This window comes from Gopherus evgoodei, unplaced genomic scaffold, assembly GCF_007399415.2.
Source record: "Gopherus evgoodei ecotype Sinaloan lineage unplaced genomic scaffold, rGopEvg1_v1.p scaffold_31_arrow_ctg1, whole genome shotgun sequence".
Taxonomy (NCBI): Eukaryota; Metazoa; Chordata; order Testudines; family Testudinidae; genus Gopherus; species Gopherus evgoodei.
In genome coordinates, this window is record NW_022059983.1 from 1,908,915 (window position 1) to 1,930,147 (window position 21,233).

Here is a 21,233-nt window from a genome sequence, read left to right on the forward strand (position 1 = left end):
GCAGTGGCTGCGGGGGGCAGGCAGGGGGACACACACACACACCAGGGCTCTGGACTCTGGTGGGGAAGGGGGGTGGGGCCTCAGGCAGAGAAGTAGGGGCAAGGGGCTAGCTCCCCCAATGGCTTGTTCACCCGCCACCCATGAGTTGCCCCTTCAGAAACACTGTAGATAAAAGCTGAGATGAAAATTTCAATGAAAAGTCTGGCAAAGAGCTAATTTTGAGGGGAGCAAACCAGACATTTTTTCATAATGATTAAAAAATATTAAATTTCAGCCAAATCTACATTATTTGAACAGGTGTTTTTTGGCCTGATATCAGGTTGACTTGCAATGTCATTTGGCCATTTGATGGCTCTGTGCCCTGGACAGGGATACTGGTGCCTGGTCAACAAAGTGGATCCAGCTGGAGCATGAGCTGGGAGCTTCTTTAATTGAGGTTGGTCTTGGAGAAGGATGGTGCTGGGGTGGCATGGGGTAGGGGTTCAACCATGGTGCTTGGGGGGCTCTAAGCCATTCCTTGGCTATGTAATGCATAACGTGGAGTCAAATGCACCCACTACTTACACACCACAGTGATGGTGAGTGGCAGGGAGGTGAATTTCCCTGGGGTGCTGTGCACCTCACACTGATACTCTTCCCAATCAGCCACCCGGACATGTAGGAAAGCCAGCTCTGGCTGTGCCCACCCCAGCTACTCACCATCCTTGTATCATAGGCTCACCGTCCTCTGCCATAGACACTGGTGTCCAGCTGGCACATCAGGGACAGGTGCTCTCCCATGCTGCAATAAGGGCCTGAGTTTGCCGCCACATGCACCATGGGGGAAGGAGGAGCTTGTGGAGGAAGCCGAACGAGATATTAGCTAATGGTGCCCCTGCAGGGTGGCAGCTGGGGGGCTTAGGCACAGCATGGCATGGGGCAGAGGGGCTCCATGGCTCCGTCCCCAATGCTCTAGCCCCATCCCATTTGTGAACCTGGTTCACCCCCATGGCTGTGGCCCTGCCCCCAACTGGAACGTCAGTGACAGAAAAGACCCCCAATCTGTGCTCTCCTGCTCCGCACCCATGGCTGTGGCCCTGCCCCCAACTGGAATGTGGTGAGAGAAGGCCCCCTTCCATCTATGCTCCTTGGCCCCCTCCCAGGGCTGTGGCCCTGCACTGGTACTTGCTATTCACCAAGGATGGCCACATAGGTTGTGGGGGATATGGCCAGGTAGCTGTGCCTGGTCCCAGAGACCCACTCTATGCAGGTGTAATTGCCCCCGTGACACAAGGTGGCCCCCTGCTCAATCTGGACAGGGGGCGCCTGGGCAGGTCCTTGTAGTTGTGAACCCAGAAGTAGAACTGGTCCAGCGACCTGCTGTTCCCATGCATCTCAATGTGAACAATCACCCTCCCTGATCAGGCCCAGGCTGTCTGCGTCCACCAGGACCTTCAGGCAGGGGGCTGAAAAGGCCATTGGAGATGGGTCAGAAGCAGCACCCCATTGAGGGGAAGACCCTGTGCCCCATTCCCTGCCCCCCTGAGCCAGCCAGTCCCTCACCCTGGGGTTAGATGGGAGCTGGAGCTGGCTAGAGGGAAAAGCCCCATGTCCCATTCCCCACCCACTGTGCCAGCCAAAGTCCTGCCCTAGGATTAGAGCCAGTGCCTGCTAGAGGGGTGTTGGGTCTAAACTTTTGGTGAACTTTGGAGCCAAAAAACACCCAGACTGGCCGTCTCTGCATAATCCTTTCTGAACCTTTTTTTGAACAAAGCACTGACCTGCAAACTACTCATGACACCCCCTTCCTCAAGTAGCCATTAGCCTTTATCTCTATGCATTTACTTCTTAAACTTGCTCTTCCTGTAAAATCTTGATTGATTATGCATGACCATTATCTTTTGTTAATCACTTTGTTTACTTCTGTGTATAAATATTGATGCCCACCCCTAATAAAGGGGCCACACTTATTCTAAAGCTTTTGGGGTAGTGTGTGCCCGTTGATCAACGCATTTGTGTCTGGTCTCTGACAGAATTGTGGGCCCATATTCCAACTCCGCACAAACTCGGGTGTTGGAGAGGTGAGTGAGGACTTGCTTTATTACCTAACAATTTGGGGGCTCGTCCGGGATTCCTTCTGGTGCGGTACCTCTGTCCAGTGGTCAGACCACTCATATATGAATTGGCAAGGCGCCACAGGAGATTTCTCCTAGCCAATTCAATATTGAGGGGTCGTGTATTGGACAGCAGGGTAAACGCCAGTTGGAGGGCTCCTGTCAGACACCATGGGTCAAGGGACTAGCGTGCCTCTTGAGAGTCCGTTGGGGATTGTAAATAAGTTATGGAATGAAGGGAAACTCCCAGTACAGACAGGAATGTCTAGGAAGAAGTTGTACACACTATGTGTAAGGAATTGGACTGGGTATACCGCGGTATTGGCCGACTCGGAGATGAGGTGGCCTTCGTATGGCTCTTTCGAGCAGGCTGCCTTAAGAGGAGTAAAGAGCCAGATCGAAAAAGACCATCCGGGACAGTTATGTTACTGGTTTTGTTGGGACACAGCAGCAGAGCTGTGGAAATCTTTAAAAATTATGGCAGTCAGGTACTCTCCCGAGAGTGAACCCCCTCCAGGTTATTTCGATGAAGGGTGTAGACCACGGCGTGTTTTGACTCGTCAGCTGGTCCCCTCTGCACCTGCCCCTATTCCTCCGCAGGGGAACTCTCTCCTTGTAGCAGAGGGGAATCTGCAGGATCCCAGATTGGAATTTGTGCAGAAGGATGAGGAGGAATTGGAGGGGCCAACCTTGGGAGGAGTAGTTACTAGGCTTAGGTCCAAGCAGGTACAGCAGGGTGCATGCCCCCCCCCGAGGATAGCCTAGAGGATGTCTCTGTCAAATCTCTTGCGAATAATAAAAGTATGGTTATAGAGATGCCTTTACAGGTGCACGATCAACCTTATATGAGCAATGATGGACGATTGCAACATGCTAGTATTGTGGAATATAAAGGATGGCTAGAATGGGATTTGAAAGAGTGGGGACAGTTGTCAGGGTCTTTTGGGGAAAATCCCCGAAAGATCATAGAACTTCTAGAAAGATTGTTTTTAAGTTATAATCCTACTTATACGGATGTGGATCAGTTGTTAAGTAGAGTTTTGACTGGAGAAGAACGTAGTAGATTGTGGATGGCAGAAAGGACATGGGGAGATAGCAATGCAGCTAATGTTACTTGGATGGATAGGCGGGATCTGGCCGCTGGCTGGAATCCCCTAGACTGGACTCAGCTAAGGCTGACTCAGCTGCGAACAGATAGAGAGCGATTGTTAGAGAGACTCAAGGAAATGGCTCGCCGCTCGCCTAATCAGGCTAAGTTCATGCAGATTCGGCAGGAATCTGATGAGCCGCCCAGAAAGTTCTGGTCGAGGCTATTGGAGGGGGCCCGAATGTTCACTCAGATGGATCCTGAGAGAGAAGCAGACCACCCTACTCTTATTTCATTTTTTGTGAATCAGTCGGTGCCCCCTGTAAGGGATTACTTCTTAAAGTTTCGCCCTGGTTGGGGAGGTGAGTCAGTCACTTCAGTGTTGGAAGTAGCTGATTTTGCCTGGGAGAAAGAAAGGGAAAGTAGTAAAAAGAAAGAGAAAAAGGAAGAATATAAGCTGATGGCTTTAGCTTTTCACGGTGGTGTTCGAGGCAAAGGCCGTGGCCGTGGCAGGGGATTCCAGGGTGCCCGGGGAAGAGGGTCCTGGCGACCCCAGCCATCAGGAAATTGTTTTCAGTGCGGACAGCCTGGTCACTTTAAACGTGAATGCCCCTGGGGACGCCCAGAGGGTCTGGCTGCATCCGCAGATGCTTACACAAGTGAGGAATACACCCCTGCACCACCAGCTCAGCCCATCCCCCAGGCCTGGATCAACTATGGAAAACAGCAGCAGCCGCAGCAAACTCAGCCTCCTCAATGACGGTACCCCGGGGGCGAAGGCAAACAATGTGATGGTCTTATTTCCTTAATGTCTTTAGCCGGCTCCTTTCTCACTTTCTCTCCTCCCAGCGAAGAGCCTCGTTTAACCCTTTCAGTCCAGGGACTGCCTGTCTCTTTCCTCATTGATACTGGGGCTACTTTCTCTCTTTTAAATCATGCCCCCTCTCCCTGGCTATCCTCTGAGGTTAAAACTGCGACTGGGGTGGAGGGCAACCCACAGTCTCTGGGACTCACTTTGCCTTTGAATGTTATTTATGCTGATAAATGTTTTTCTCACCGTTTTCTTTTTTCCCCAGCTTGTCCGATCCCTTTGATGGGCCGGGATTTACTCTGTAAGCTTGAGGCTACTTTAACCTGCACTCCTGAAGGGGTAGGATTATTGATGACAGTGTTAGGAGATTCGGCCCCTACTCAGGGTAATTGGGAAACACCCCCCTCTCTCTCCCCTGACCTCACTGACTTGCCTTCAACCCTCTGGGGAATTTCTGACACTGATGTTGGCCTGCTCCTTTCGGCAGAGCCCGTAAGGATTCAGGTAAAGCCTTCCTTAACCCCCCCGTCAGTCCCTCAATACCCCCTGTCGCTGGAAGCCCGGGAGGGCATCCGCCCCATTATTGAGGGATTCATTGCACAAAAGCTAGTCCGCCCTCAGCGCACTCCCTGTAACACCCCTATACTGCCTGTCAAAAAGCCTCCTAAAAAGGACGGAGACCCTGTTCGTTGGCGCTTTGTACAGGATCTACGAGTTGTTAATCAGTATGTGGTCCCTCTTCATGCAGTAGTTCCTGACCCAGCTACTATCATCAGCCAAATCCCCTGGGATGCTGAGTGGTTCACTGTTATTGACTTAAAATCAGCTTTTTTCAGCATTCCTGTGCACCCAGACTCTCAGTATCTCTTTGGTTTCACCTGGGAGGGACAAAGTTATGTCTGGCAACGACTTCCTCAAGGCTACAGAGACAGCCCCACGATTTTCAGCCAGTGCCTCCGCCACGACTTGGAAGGTTTCACCAGTCCGCAGGGATCCACATTGGTCCTATACGTAGATGACATCCTATTAGGTAATCGCGAAGAAGCTGCCCTCCGCATCGATGGTAAGGCACTTTTATTATACCTACACACCAGAGGCCACAAGGTAGACCCTAAAAAGATTCAGTGGGTCTCACAGAAGGTCCGATATCTGGGCTTCCTGTTAACCCCAGAAGGAAGACAGATGGACCCAGCCCGCATAAAGACTATTCAAAACTGCCCTCTACCGAACACCAAGAAACAACTTCGAGGTTTCTTAGGATTAATTGGCTTCTGTCGCCCCTGGTCGCCTCTGAATGGGACATTCAAGAGGCCGCCTCACTGCCAGGCAACTGGGGAGCCCAAGCCGCTGAACTCTATGCCCTGGCCCGAGCTTGCCAGTTGGCCGCTGGTAAGACCGTTACCATTTTTACTGATAGCAAATATGCTTTTGGAGTTGTGCATTGTCATATCCACCTCTGGAAGTTTCGAGGTTTCCAGACAGCTGCCGGTAAACCCATTCAGCACCTCCCCCTCATCCACAAGCTTTTGGACGCCCTCCAAAAACCCTCCGTCCTGGCTGTAGTTCACTGCCGGGCCCATACTAAAGATAGCAGCCCCGTTACCCGTGGGAATGCCCTGGCTGATGCCTCCGCCAAGAAGGCTGCCACCTTACCTTTAGCCATGCCCACATTGGCTATTGCAACCTCCTCCTTTACTCCACCGCACCCCGTACCAGTACCCGCTGCTGAACTAAAATCATGGGAAAGCCTCGGGGCCACTCTGGTCAAAGGGACCTGGCTTATGCCAGATGGCCGAGCCTGCCTCCCTCGCTCCACATACCCTGTGGCAGTTCGCTGGCACCATGATAAAGGGGGTCACTACGGCACGCACGCCCTCGTGGACACTATCGCTCGCTTTTGGTATGCTCCAGGCATTCAACCCTATTGCCTATCAATAGTGAAAGCATGCAGCACATGTCAGCGTAATGGACCTGCTCCACCTCTTAACAAAATTAAGGGTGGAAGACCTCCGCCTGCTGCTCCATTTCAACATCTTCAAATTGATTTTGCAGATATGCCAAAGGCTTTTGGAAAAAAGCACCTCCTTGTTTTGGTTTGCCCTCTGACTTCCTGGGTCGAAGCTTTTCCTACTGCTAATTGTACTGCTGCCACAGTGGCGAAGATTCTCCTTAGAGATATTGTACCCCGTTTTGGCATCCCTCTTGTGCTCGACTCAGATCGCGGACCTCACTTTACTGGTCATGTCCTTGGCCATTTAGAACAAGGACTGGGCATTTCACACTCCTTTCATACACCCTACCACCCCCAGTCTAGCGGGAAAGTTGAGCGTATGAATAGGGAACTTAAGTTTACATTGGCTAAATACTGTCAGGAAACAGGATTAAAGTGGCCTCAGGTACTTCCCTTGGTCCTGTTTCACCTTCGTACTCGCCCAACCCGCGCATTGGGATTATCCCCCTTTGAACTGCTCTATGGACACCCCCCTTTCAAAGGCGGGGCGCTACCACGTGCTGATGTTTCACTATTGGGAGGGGATCATATGACTGCGTGTCAGTTTCTCTCCCTACAGGCTCGCCTCCGTACCCTTTGGAAAGCCTCGCAGTTTTCCCAGACCGTGCCGCTGGAGGAACAAATCCACCCGTTCCAACCAGGGGACTTCGTCTGGGCCAAAAAGTTCGTTCGTGACGACACCCTCCAGCCAAGGTTTACTGGACCCCACCAGGTTCTTTTGACAACCCAGACTGCAGTGTTCCTGGAAGGATGCAAATCTTGGATCCACCACTCCCACGTCAAGCCAGCCGTAGTGGACCACAGTGACGGACCAGCAGCTCTTGTCACCACTGAGGACACTGCCTTCGACCAGTGGACCAGCTTACCTCTCTCAGACATTAGACTTAAATTAACTCGAAAAAAATGAGAGGACCCTTTATTCTGACAACTGTATGTTTTTTATGCTTTTTCAGTTTATTTTCTGCTTATGAAGATAATGCTTTTATTAGATATTCCCATGAGGTTAAAACTCGTATTTTAGGAAATAGAAGTGATTGCTGGGTATGTACTCAATTTCCAGTAAATGCAGCACAGGGACTCCCCTTCACACCCATTCCCCTAACCACTGCTAATATGACTTGGATGCCACCGACTAGAATAAAAGATCCAGTCCAACCCAATCTTACATGGGACAAAACAGAAGTGCCAATTAACAAATATCTCAGGGTAACCAATCAAACAGGATCACTGTGTTTTGTTAAAGAAAAAGGGTCAACTTTTGTGGGAACAAGTAAATGCAACATATATTTTAATGGCACCGCCTTTAGTAAAAATCTTGGCTTCAAGCCTTGCGCATCCCACTTATCCCATATGTGGATCCCTCACCCCGATCCAACCTTTTCAACTTTTTCATGGAGGGGCAGGTTTTCAGAGTCAGTTTTTAAAAAGCCCTGCTCAGAGCTCGAGGGTGTCCAACTAATTGTTAAAGGATACACAATTGCCTTCTACAACTGCTCAAGCAGTACTACACTGCCCTGTGAGGACAACACTACCAAATTGTGCCTCTGCAGTTCACACAACGACCCCTCTGCGTTACCAGGGGAACAGTGGTACAACGGGCGGTGGGTTACCTCCTACTTTGAGAAATGGAATACCCAAAACGCATTATATGGAACATACTGGGTGTGCGGGCCCAAGGCTTATTATTTCCTCTCCCCTGATTGGGCAGGGTCATGTTATTTGGCATGGCTAGCACCGCCTTCTCGGATCTCCCTCACCCCCCCTCATTTTCCCCACGTTCGTAACATCCGTGAAACTGACAGAGATATTAATCTCCGTGATGGTTTGTCCTGGCAGCGGTGGGCTGGTCACACTAGCTTGAAGGGTGCTATCATCCGTCTACAGGGACTATTAGAATCTTTGACCAATGAAACTGCAACCCTATTTGAGAACCAGGCCGGGGAAATGTCCCAGCTGCGCCAGTTGGCTTTGCAAAACAGAATGGCTTTAGATATGATGTTAGCAGCCCAGGGAGGAACTTGCGCCCTCATAAATGAAGAATGCTGTGTTTTTGTAAATGACACCTACTCTGACACTTTTCAACGTACCAAACACCTAAGGGAAATGGCTAAAAACTACTCCTCTGGCCAGCCACCTTATGATTGGTGGGGAGCCTTATGGAATTGGCTGCCCGGATTTGGGTGGGTTAAAAACCTCTTGGTGGGTGTTGTTGGGGCCATGGTAGTCCTTATAATACTGTGTTGCTGTATTCAGTGTGTCCCCTCCCTCATAAACTCATGTAAGTCAGTTTATTCTTTTCCCACTTCAGCTAAAAGCCTTACTCTCTTCGAATTGGCCCAGGCTGAAATTGCCAAGCGGCCCTTGAGATCTTGAAATAGGGTGTAGCTTTTTGATTAATAGTTATCTCAAAGCTACAAATGGAGGAATGTTGGGTCTAAACTTTTGGTGAACTTTGGAGCCAAAAAACACCCAGACTGGCCGTCTCTGCATAATCCTTTCTGAACCTTTTTTTGAACAAAGCACTGACCTGCAAACTACTCATGACACCCCCTTCCTCAAGTAGCCATTAGCCTTTTATCTCTATGCATTTACTTCTTAAACTTGCTCTTCCTGTAAAATCTTGATTGATTATGCATGACCATTATCTTTTGTTAATCACTTTGTTTACTTCTGTGTATAAATATTGATGCCCACCCCTAATAAAGGGGCCACACTTATTCTAAAGCTTTTGGGGTAGTGTGTGCCCGTTGATCAACGCATTTGTGTCTGGTCTCTGACAGAATTGTGGGCCCATATTCCAACTCCGCACAAACTCGGGTGTTGGAGAGGTGAGTGAGGACTTGCTTTATTACCTAACAGGGGTGTGACGTTATTGACTTGAACTGTAACCGTACAGATCATTGTTGCAACCAACGTCCTATAGTGGCCCCAAATCTTGTACAAAGGAGATCAAGTGAGGTGTCCACAAAAAGGTTATAATTTGCTGATTATGATTATGCTGTATCATTGTTGTAGTTGAAATTATGAATATTGGCTCTGTACTTGTAGCTCAAAGTGTTTGATCCTAAGTAGCATTAGTGAAGCATTTGGTCAGCTTCTTGAGAAAGGAATTTGTAGATTAAGTGCCCAGTCAAGAAACATGTAACTGACAATGGCCCTTGGAAAACTCCAGACACTTAACTTACAATGGACTTGGGAGACTCCAATCCACAGCTGAGAAGTCTTCCTGGGGAACGTTCAAGGTAGCTTATGAGCAATGGCTGCCGCCTGCAGACTGAGTCATGCATGGACATGTGACTCCAAACCCCATCTTGCTGCTTTGATTTTCCACAGTAAGAACAAAGGGGTGTCCTTCCACGTAGCAGAGAATATAAAAGGCCCACGGAGTCGGCACCTTCCTCCCGCTTGCCTCCTCACCTGATTATCGTACACTGATCGGGATGTGGGACAAAGGGTTCAATATCGGGATAATCTTGATTTTATCAGGACATCTGGTCACCCTACACATATCTATCCCTCCCCACCCACCCCCATTATCCATCCCCATCCACTGCCTATATATCTCTTCCCACCCTCCCCCCATTATCCGTCCCCATCCACCACCATTATTCGTCCCCATCCACCACCCACTGCCTATCTATCCCTCCCCAACCACCCCCCATTATCTGTCCCATCCACCCCCCACTGCGTATCTATCCCGCCCCACCCACACCCATTATCTGTCCCCATCCACCCCCCACTGCCTATCTATCCCTCCCCACCCACACCCATCTGTCCCCATCCACCCCCCACTGCCTATCTATCCCTCCCCACCCACACCCATCTGTCCCCATCCACCCCCCACTGCCTATCTATCCCTCCCCACCCACCCCCCATTATCCGTCCCAATCCACCCCCCACTGCCTATCTATCCCTCCCCACCCCCTCCATTATCTATCCTCATCCACTGCCTATCTGTCCCTCCCCACCCTCCCCCAGTGCTTATCTATCCATCCCCATTCACCCCCACCGCCTACCTCTCCATCCACATCCACTCCCATTATCCATCCCCATCCACTCCCCACTGTCCATTCCCATACACACTCTATTATCCATCCCCATCCACCCCACCCAGCTCTCCATCCACATCCACCCCCATCACATATCTATCCATACCCATCAACCCCCACTACTCATCTATCCCTCCCCATCCACATGCACTGCCCATCTCTCCATCCCCATCCACACCCATTATCCATCATCATCAACCCCCCCATCTATCCATCAGCACCCACTGCCCACTGTCTCTCCCCACACATCCCCCACTATCTAGCCATCTGTCGAGTGGGCGTCTTCCCTAGGCAGGGTGACCTGCTCTGAGTCACACAGGTGCCCTGTTTATGCTCCTACAACTAATGACTCTTCACTTCCCCTTGTGTGTCGGGGACTAAAATTATCGCTGCTATAAAAGCCCGGCGGGGCAGGGCGGAGCCGCTCTGCTCGCAGCACTGCAGTCTGTCTCTAGTAGCACAGCTGTCAACAGAACCCAGGCGATCTGCTCCCAGCCCCTCCCCCTGCTCTAACCCACCAGACCCCCCTGCTGCTATGGCTGGGAATAGAACCCAGGAGTCCTGGCTCCCGCCCACTAGCTCCCCCTCCCTCCCGGAGCTGGAGGCAGTGGCCAGACAGATACAGAGCCCCTGCCTGGGGCCGGGAGAGGGGCGTGGAGTGGGGGAAATATCCCAATGATTTGTCTGTCGCAGATTCACCAGTGATGTGGTGAGTCACCACTGATGACTCAGTCCCTGGGGACCCTGCCCCGTCCACGACTCTGCCCCACTGATTCCCCTGCCCGCCCTCACCCTACGGGCAATAGCTTCATTGCCGCTGCGAGGAGCATTTCCACCTGCCACCACAGGGTGGTGCTGCTCTGCAAACCTGAGCCCTTGGGGTGGCTAGCTAGCTAGACAGGGTGTATGGGGATAGATAGATAGGTAGAGGGGTGTATGGGGATAGATAGATCGATAGATAATAGTGTCCCATAGAAATAGCCTGTTAATTAGAGCGGACAGATGGAGAGGGACATGTTCACATAAGGAGTCTCTAGCTATCCCTATCCTTACTCCTGGGGTCTAACCTCAGCTCTTGAGGGGAGTGGGGTCTAGTGGTTAGAGTAGTGGAGCCAGCAATGGGGCAAATGAAGGCTGTAGGGACAGGAATGAAAGACTCCCCTCCTCAAAAGCCAAGACAGCTCAAGATACAGGGAAGAGCTGGCATCCCCTAGAGGAGAAAGGCCCGTGCCCCATTCCACACCCCCCAGCCAGCCAGCCAGTCAGTCAGTCCCCTGCCCTGGGGCTGGATGGGAGCCAGCGCCCCCGAGAGGGGAGAGGCCCCCAGGCTCGTTCCCAGCTCCCTCCCCTTTAAATTGCTTTTTCTGGCTCTTTCTGGCTCTTCTCTTACTACTCACTAGTTGCCATGGGAACCAGCTGAGTCGCACCTGGAGGCGGTCTCTGATGGGCTGTCCAGCCGGTAGCCTCATAGGGAACCTGTGGTTACAAGTGGGTGTCGTGTATTTAAAGGCCCCCCCGGAAAGGCCGCCAAGCAGCAGCGCCTGGGCGCTGGACCGTGGCTTAGGGAACACCCCAGGGCTGGGGGGAATCTCCCGCCCCCGCTGTGACATATTGAGCCCCCAGAGCAGTGCGCCCGTCCGGTGTCACTTCTGCAAACGTGGTCATTGGGAACTCTGATGTCATGCCTGGGGAACCCCTCCTCCCAGAGCTGGAGAGAGAACCCAGGAGTCCTGGCTCCCAGCCCCTCCCCCTTCTAACCACTAGTCCCCACTCCCCTCCCAGGACTGGGCGTAGAACCCAAAGCCCTAGCTCCAAGCCCCCTCCTGCTGTAACCATTGGCCCCCAGAGCCAGGAAGAGAACCCAGGAATCCTGAGTCTCAGCCACTGTGCTCTAAGCGCTAGACCCTACTCCCCACCCAGAGCTGGGGAGAGAACCCAGGAGTCCTGGCTCCCAGCCCCTCCCCCTTCTAACCACTAGTCCCCACTCCCCTCCCAGGACTGGGTGTAGAACCCAAAGCCCTAGCTCCAAGCCCCCTCCTGCTGTAACCATTGGCCCCCAGAGCCAGGAAGAGAACCCAGGAATCCTGAGTCCCAGCCACTGTGCTCTAAGCGCTAGACCCTACTCCCCACCCAGAGCTGGGGAGAGAACCCAGGAGTCTTGACTCCCAGCCCCCCTGCGCTAAACCTCTAGCGCCCCCCGAACCCGGAGTCCGGGCTCTCAGTGATCTGGGGACAATCAGAAAGCGATTTCGTTTTAGCCCCGCCCTGCTGAGGGGGTGGGGAAAATGTCACTAGCCGGCCTCAGAGAGCAGGTGTTTCCACTTCAAGGGGCGGAGCAGTGCTTGCCCCCTATAAGCCGGGACACACGGCAGCTGGGCTTACTAGGGCAGTGAGCTCGCGGGGAACGGCGGCTGGGGGGCATGCGCTCTCAGAAAGGTGAGTGGGGTGCACTGGCCCTTTAAGAGAGGGATGTGGTTGCTTTCGAGGAGACACATTGTTGCTTCTTTGCTCCCTTTATAAGCTGCTGAATAAAGCAGGGTGCTGTACCTTTAAGGAGTGGTGTCTGTATGGGACCAGTCCGTATTCAGATTTGCTTAGCTGTCCCATGAGATATACAGCTATTATAGACCGGGCTGTATTGGCCTAGTATCTCTGTGCCTGAAATACAGCTATCCTAGAGTGGGCTGTATTGTGCGGGGGGTGCTGTACTGGACCGGTATCACTGTGTCTGGGCTGCAGCTATCATTGACTGAGTTGTATTGTGTAGAGGGGCTGTGTATGGACCAATATCGCTGTGCCTGGGACATTGCTATCATAGACTGGAGTGTATTGTGCAGGAAGGGCTCTATATTGGACCGGTATTGCTGGGCCTGAGACACAGCTATCATAGACGGGTGTAGGGGCCTTCTGTATTGGAACAGTCCCTATACAGAACAGGGTATCTGACACCTGAGTTACAGCCCTATAGACAAGTCTGCAGTGAGGGAGGGAGGGGAAACCTATATTAGACTAGTCTCAGTGAAGACCATCAGGGCTATAATACGTGGGATGGGAGGAGTTCCCAGGGCTGTATGGTCTCTATATACTGGTGCTGTAATAAGAACTGGCTATGGACCAGTTGTTACTGGCAGCTGGTGCCTAGAGTGCAGTGATATACGAAACGGGGGTTGGGGGGTTTAAGGGCTGCCTGGACCTCCTGGGTTCTGTCCCCACCTCTGGGAGGGGAGTGGGGGCTAGTGGGTGGAGGGATAAAGGGATCTCCTCTGGAGCACGGGGGCGGGGTGATGGTCTGGGCTGTCCCCTCCGTCCTGTGGGCCTGACAGTCCCAGGGCATTGGTGCGTGGAGCGGAATCCCCGAGCAGTAGCTCTGCGTCACCGGGAAACCCCTGCTAGGGCGGAGCCCTGACGGTAAGGAGGAAACAGCCTCTCCAGTGGGCAGCCAATGACAGGCCTGGAGCCGAGGACGAGTGGAGGGTCTGGGGAACCCTCAATTCTTCCCAGACCCCGCTGAGGGTCTGCCGGAGCGGGGGGGGGGGATGGACCGTCCCTGCGCGAACCCTGGGTGCGGTAGAGGAACCCTGACTCTCAGCCCCGCTCTAACCACTCCCCCTCCCAGTCCTGGTCCAGAGTCAGGGATGGGACCCAGGAGTCCAGACTTCCCCGCGTTACCCTCCCACACCCGTTTCCAGGACACACTGTCTCATTGCCCAGTGGGTCGGTGTCATCGGGGTGCGAATGTCTCAAATTCAGTCTCGGTTTGAATGTGGGGGCGAGGGAAGCGGAAATGAAATCCACGGGGGGGAGGCGAGCTAGGACGGTGCTGGGGGGGGGCATTCTGGGAGGAGGAGGAGGCGGCTGGGCTGAGGTGGGGGAGGGCAGAACTGACCACGGATTGGATGAGAAGTGGGGAGGGGGCAGGGAAAGGGGGCACATGGTCAGGGCAGCTACAGAGCGGAAGGGCAGACGGGGGTGAGGCCCCCCGAGAAGAGGAGCATAGGGAGCTCTGACTGGTCAGATGGGGACCACCCCCGACGCAGGAGTGGGTCGGGAGCTGCTCTTGGGTAGCAGATGGGGGGGGGTCATGGGGCTGGGGGCACTAGGATCTTGTGAGGGGGCTGCCTCCTGGCCCCCCTCAAGAATGGGCATTGGGATTCTCCCCCACCTGAGACTGACTCTTCCCCCTTCCCCCCAATCCTGGGTGCGTCAGCCCCAGCTCCGGGAGAGACGTGATCCAGTGGTTGGAGGAGGGAGAGCCTGGGAGCCAGGACGCCTGGGTTCTGAGGGGAGTGGGGTCTATAGCTGGAGGGGGCTGGGAGCCAGGACGCCTGGGTTCTCTCACCCTATACCTGGAGCTGGGCAGGCTCCCAGCCCCCCGCCCCCACCTGTCGCTGGGGCCCACGTCACTTCCCCGGCGGGCGGCGTGGGGGCTGCGTGAGCTGTTGCTTTCCAGCATGGGAGGAACACGCTGCCGGGTGGCAGGGGCAGCCCTGCCGGGGGCACGGGGCGGGCGGCAGCCGCAGCAGCAGCGGCCTCTGTCTCTCCGTGTCTCAGACGGTCCATGACACGTTTTCCTCCTGGGGCGGCTTGGAAAGGAAAAATCCGCTGTGTAGGCACCGGCCTGGGTGGAAACGATTGCTCCATGGGTGTGGGGAGGGGCGGGCGGAGAGCGCCGAGACATCCCATTAGTGTCCTACCTACCACTAGACCCCAAAGCTGGGGAGACACCCTAGGTGTTGGCTCCCTGCCTCTAACCCACTAGCCTCCCCCTCCCTTCCCAGAGCCAGAGAGAGAACCCAGGAGTCCCGGCTCCCACCCCAACTCTAACCGCTAGACCCCACTCCCCTGTCACAGCTGGGGAATGGAACCCAGGAGTCCTGGGCTGAGTGCTTGGTTCCCTTCCCCTCACCAGGCGGTAGAGGAGACAGAAGCACGGTCCCTCCCCAGACAGTGAAGAAGCTTCTGGAGCAGAAGAGACGGCAGCAGACGGCGCTGGGCTATGTGACCAGCTCTCAGGTGAGCCCCTCTGCCCTGCCCCCCAATTTCCCTGGGTGTCGTGATGACAGCTGAGACCTCTCTAGCCCCAGACCTCAGGCGTGACTCCTGGTGTGTGGGCCAAATCCCTTCCTGTCAGTGCCATTCCGCCTCCCAAGGCGCATGCTCCCTTCCTTCCTGGCCACTCACAAGTGTTATGTGCAGTGGTTACCTGGCTGCTCTACCCCAGAGGTGGCTGCATCTCAGCACCAGGTGAGCTGCCCTGTGGCTACTCAGCAATTTCTGTTTTTTCTCTCTCTAGATCCCAACAGATGCCATTGACCCTTCCCAGACAGGTGAGTCTAACATGGACCCCACATTGTAGTTTTCCCCCAACCCTAGATACCCTTCGATTTTTCCCCTGGGTCCCCACTCCCTGCTTGTGGTATGACAATCCGAGTGACCCAGACCATCTGATCCCTCAGGAGTGCCATCCCCTCCCTCTGAGATCCCCATGCAGTCTCCCAGTCTTCCCCCCCCCCCCCCCAGTATACATCCCCTCCCAGCTCTGGGACCCCCCTGCTCAGTCCTTCCCCCCCCCCTGCTTTGCACCCACCATCCATGTCTCTCTCTCCCATCCAGATGAGTGCCTGGAGCCCATGGGGCTGGGAAGGGGATCTGGGGAGGAATCTGCCTCTGGCCCCCCCATTGCTCCCTACCCACCCTGGCAGGTCGATCCCTCATGCCATGCGGCCTTCCCTGACTGCCACTATCACTGCTCGGCCACGGCCAGCAGCTACCAACCCCCAGGACCCACGTACGATGCAACAGACTCCTACGCCCCCGTGGGAACCGGGGCGTTTGGAGCAGGGGATCCCTACAGCACCATGATGGCAGCCACGGGGGACTTGGAGGTGAGATGAGGGGGCTGTGGGTCAGGAGTGAGGGGCACTGGCAGAGCTGTGGGGCTGGGCTAGCAGCAGCAGTGGGTTGGGAGGGAAGGGCACTGGCAGAGCTGTGGGGCTGGGCTAGCAGATGGTGGTGGGTCAGGAGTGAGGGGCACTGGCAGAGCTGTGGGGCTGGGCTAGCAGCAGCAGTTTGGGAGGGAAGGGCACTGGCAGAGCTGTGGGGCTGGGTTAGCAGAGGGCAGTGGGTCGGAAGTGAGGGCTATAACCCCCCCTGCTCTCTCCCCTCATCAGGTCCCTGTGTCAGCCCCCTCACTGGGCCTGTTCCCAACTTCGCAGGCATCTGCTGCCCCCTGGATGCAGCCTGCCCGGAGCACCCCCTATGCTGATCCCCTAGAGCTGGGTAGCTTCGGGGACCCAGTTGGGGTGCTGGATCCCGGGGAGCTGGCTAGGGCCCGAGCCGAGATCCAGAGCATGGACCCAGCGCGGCTGCTGCATCAGGATGAAGATGGGGACACGTGAGTGTCTGGGGGGAGATCCCAAAACTCACTCTGCCCCCCCCACTCCTGGGAGTGGAGGAAAGGGGCCATCTGGGTTGGGGGGACTGAGCTGCTGTGTCCCAGAGAGGGTAATGGATAGAGCTGGCAGGGGGCACATAGTGGTGAGGGGATGGGACGGTCTGTCTGGAGGTGTGGGGATGTGTGGTAATGTTAGTGGAAGCTTGGGGTGGGGGGAATGGGCAGTGCAAGCAGAGGGGAGGGTGGCACGGAGGGGATGGGGGATCTCCTAGGCTTTAGGGAGGGGCAGAGAGCAGGTGGCACTAGGGGTGCAGGAGGCAGGTTGGGGGAGCTGCAGGGGTGGGTGGCATTGGATGGGGAGAGCTGTAGGGGTTTTGGGAGTGCAAGGGGTCACTGACATCTCCCCGCCCCCCCCATGGCAGGATCCTACACCTGCTGGCTGCCCGGGGGCTACGTCACTTTGCCCAGGCGGTGGCTGAGGCCTTCAAGGAGTGCGGGCGGCTGGAGATCAAGGAGCACAAGGGCAAGGTGAGCTGGGGAGTTCTGGGGGTGGCTGGGCAGGAGAATGGAGCTGCTGTGGGTCAAAGGTCGCAGTGCTGTGGGTGGATGGTAAGGGTCACGCAGATGAGTTGGCCAACAGTGCCGATGGGCCCAAGGGTCACTGGGTAGTGAGGGCACTGATAGGAGCCAAGGGTCACTGGGTGGTCAGGATAAAGGCATTACTGGGGGCTAAGGGTCATGCCCTGGGCCCCTCTGCTGCTCTCTAACGCTGGGGTTTCCCGGCCTCCCCAGACCCCGCTGCTGGTGGCTGCCACGGCCAACCAGGCCGAGCTGGTGCGGGACCTGCTGGCGCTGGGAGCCGATGCCAATGCCGCTGACCACAAGGGCCAGACTCTGCTGCACCTGGCAGCCACCTACGGGTTCCCCAACGTCCTCATGGTGAGTGTGTCGCTGAGAAGGAACCCAGGTGTCTGGGATCACAGGCAACCAGCCCTCACTTCCCAGAGTTGGGGATCCAGAAGTCCTGGCTCCCAGTCCCTTCCCCCACCCCCCTCTAACCACTAGACCCCACTCCTTCTACCCAAATACAATGTCTGAAACCAGTGTCGATTTACTCCCCTCTCCCCCCCGATTTAATTTAACCTGGTTTCTCTCCCCCAGGCTGTGGTGGCATCTGGGGTCCTTGTCAATGTGGAGGCCAGGAACTTTGAAGGTAGGATGCATCCAGCTGTGGGGAATGAGGGAGCATGCTGGGGGTGGGGGGTCTCCTGGCCTCTCCCAGCAGGGAGTGCTGGCTGTGCAGGGGCTGTTTTTACCCCTTCTCTTGTCACCCCCAGGGCAGACCCCTCTGCACTGTGCAGTGATCTCCCACAACAAGGCCTTGCAGGCGCTGGGCGTTGGGACCCTGACCCCAGAGCGGCTGCAGGAGATGCTGGCCTGCATTCAGACCCTGCTGCACATGGGGGCAGATTACACCAGCCAGGTAGGTGGCCAGAGTGGGGGAGGGGGAGTTCTGTGCCCACCCCCCAGTGTCTGTCAGCCTTGACTGTGCTTGGTGTAGGTGGGGGAGGATGGGTGGGGAATTGGCTAAGAGGCACCTGAAACATGCCCCTTCCATTCTTGCCCCCTCTTCTCCCCACTGCATTGCAGGTGACCTTGGTGATATCATGGGGACGGTGCTGGGAATTCCTCCTCCACCACCCCCACCCCGCATAGCCCCAGCTGTCCTGGCCTTCCCTCTTGGGTGTGGGGGTGGGAGGGACAGGCTGCCCATGGATTTGAGGGGGCAGGATTTGGTCCTCACCACTCTCTCATCCCTGCCCTCCTAGGACATAAAGAGCAGCAAGACAGTTCTGCACCTGGCTGTGCAGGATGGGAACCTGCCGCTGGTTCAGTTCTTCCTGCAGCTGCCCGGGCCCCGGCAATTCATCAACATGAAGGTGAGAAGGTGGTGTCCCCCTGCTTGTGGGGGGGGAGGAGGGGATTGGATGGGGGAGAAGCCGTTCCGCAGGGGGATGGGGTGGGATGTGATGGGGGCTGTTTGGGTGGGGGAATCTGAGCTGCAGGAGGTGGGGTGGGCTCAGCCAGGCCTGCAGGGGAGGGGGAGCCTTCCTGATTGGGGGGGGGGAGGGGCTGTGTGTGATCCTCTGTCCCTCCTCCCTCCACCCCCCAGGCCCACGGGAACACAGCTCTGCACATGGCTGCAGCCCTGCCGAGCCCCCCTTGCCAGGAGAGCCTTGTGCGGCTGCTACTGAGCCGGGGGGCTGACCCCAGTGCCCGCAACCTGGAGAATGAGCAGCCGGCCCATCTGCTGCCCCCTGGGCCCGGGGGAGACCAGGTGAGACCCCCAGGAGCTCCACCATCCCTCTGATTACCCCCACCCCACCCCCAGAGACCTGGAGTGAGGCCTCCCTAGCCTTTGTGACCCACTGAGGCCCCCTAGCCCTGGTGGACCCCAAAACTCTCCCCCACAGCCCTGGGGCCTGGCCTCAACAGAAGCAGGTGCACCCCAGCCTGCAGGGGGGGGCACAGTGTGTGGCTGGGGGTTCTCCAGCATCCCCCTAACTCAACCTCTCCCCTTCTTCCCCCTAGCTGCGCCTCTTGTTGAAGAGCCGGCGCCCGCTCCCTGGCACTGCCCGCCGTCCCACCCAGCCCCCCTAGATCCATGGCTGCCAAAGGAAGGGGGCAGTGGGGGACTCATCTGGTGCCGCTCAATGAAGTGGCGGGGGGGGGGAGGATTTGGCATTTCTTGGGAAAGTTGTCTGTAATATTTTCTGTATTTAACTAACTTATTGTATGGGGGCCGCCCGGACACCTGGGTTTTCCAAGTCCCCTGCTCCCTTGTTGCTTGGACCCCCCTGGCTCCCACAGTAACAGGTACCATGGCCCCTCAGATGCCTGGGTCTGCTGCTGCCTGCCATGTGCGGCTGCACCACTTGGGGGGCTGAGCTCTTTGCCTTCCCTCTCTTGGGGCTGGGTCTGTGACTGCCCCCCTATTGGACAGAGCAGGTGAGACTCTGCCCAAACCCCCTCCCCCGGTGAGGCTACATGCGCTCATGCCAATGCAGAGGGTGGCAGCTGAGGGGCAGGCCAAGGGCAGCCCCATCTCTAAACCCCCTAGACCTAACTCCAGCCAGACTGGGGACAGAACCCAGACATCCTGCTTGCAGCAGCCTCCTTCCCACCCACCTACCCCCATGGGGAGGGAGGTTGGTTTGCCCCATTAACCTTTCCTCTGCTGAGCACTGACTCAGCCCAAATCTCTCTTGTCTGGGGGCAGCCCTACACCTCATCTTGTCTCCCCCCTGGCCCCATATTGCTGGGATGGGGGCGGAGGCAACAGAGGGTCCTGTGTTAATTTCTATGAAATCATGTCTTGGTTGGGAATTGAACCCAGGTGTCCGGCCCCACCAAGGGGGGGAGGAGCTACCCCCCCTTCAGTCTTATCATTTCTGTGAAATGAACTTTTATCAACCACAGTGGTTCACATAGAGGGGAGGAAGAGTGAGGCAGAGTGTGGGGCAGACCTATGTGTCCAACTGCCCTTTGACCTACACCCTCCACATTTACATGGCGCTGTGTCCCTAAACAGCCTTGAGTGACTGACTGTGATAAGGGCAATGGCATAGCAGTGCCCTCTTCAGGCAGTAAGCAGAACTGCTGCCTGTTTCATAGTCCCTGTACTACCAAGGGCTGTTGTCCTTGGGAGGCAGTAGGCCGGGGTCCAGCGTTGCTATTATTACCCCCCGTGCATGCACACATACAGGGGGTCCCAAGTTTGTTCCCTTGTTGGAACATGAGACATTTCATTCAGAAATAAGGTTTAGTGCTTCTTGCCTTTTCAAACTTCCCGCACAGCATCTGTGTTACTGGAGACCTGTAGGCCAGATACCCTGGTTCAACTTATAGCTGGGCCTAGTAGCCCTGCCCCAGTGGTGGCTGCATCTCAGCACTGGGGAAACTGTTATATGCAGCTGTTCCCTAGCTGCCCTACCCCAGAGGTGGCTGCATCTCAGTGCCTGTCCCCTGAGCTCTGACTATACAAGTGGGGAGGGGCAGACTGTAAGCTCCTTCGGGGGCAGGACTGTATTTTTTGTTCTGTGTTTAAACAGCCCTTGGCACTGTGTGGGCCGGGCCTATGGCTAGAGCTCCTGCCAGCTGCCATGATGGAACTAAGACAACTGCTAGTCCAGACCTGGGAGGAATCAAGGCCGCACCCCCCCCCCTCCCCAGTGACAGCCAGGGCTGTTCTGGCTCAGGCCAGCATAATGCTGGGGCATAGAGGCCAGCCCTGCCTGCTGGGGGAGGGTGCCCCCTACACTGCCCCCTGCAGCCAGGCTGGGGCATAGAGGCCAGCCCTGCCTGTTGGGGGAGGGTGCCCCCTATCCAAGACCCCTTTTCACCTGTCTGGGGATAAACAGTAGAGCTGCTCCTCTTAACCCAGCAGTGTCCCTCCCCATGGTAACTCCTGTTCCCAGTGCCCCTAGCAGCCCCCAGCAACAACTGCACGGCGGCAGAGGTTCTGGCCCCACTCCTGGGGGTAGGGAGCAAACCGGTCTAGGGGGGTTACATCTCCCACAAACCAGCCTGAGGGTGCACCTGGGCAGATGCCTGTTGCTTTGTAGTAGGTGTTTGGGGGGGAGGGGTGGCAGAGTGGGGTGTTGGCACCAGGGCTTCCTGGCCCCCAAAGAGGACTCCCAGACACCCCCAAATAATAAATGGCTATTGACATCCTGCTACCTGGCTTGCAGTCACTGAGAAGGGTAGTCGCTGAGTCGGGCTGAGAGG

The 21,233-nt window shown here is 55.7% G+C and overlaps 1 protein-coding gene across 1 annotated transcript; it reads left to right on the top strand.

Moving 5' to 3' along the window:
- Positions 1-15,047: 15,047 nt before the first annotated feature.
- NFKBID (NFKB inhibitor delta) lies at positions 15,048-19,106 on the top strand. The gene is given in 12 exon segments (XM_030543462.1): positions 15,048-15,064; positions 15,345-15,378; positions 15,665-15,728; positions 15,731-15,936; positions 16,222-16,445; positions 16,868-16,973; positions 17,238-17,384; positions 17,607-17,658; positions 17,783-17,928; positions 18,275-18,385; positions 18,619-18,783; positions 19,038-19,106. Coding segments are annotated over 12 exon segments (1,341 nt in total).
- The last annotated feature ends 2,127 nt before the right edge of the window (positions 19,107-21,233 follow it).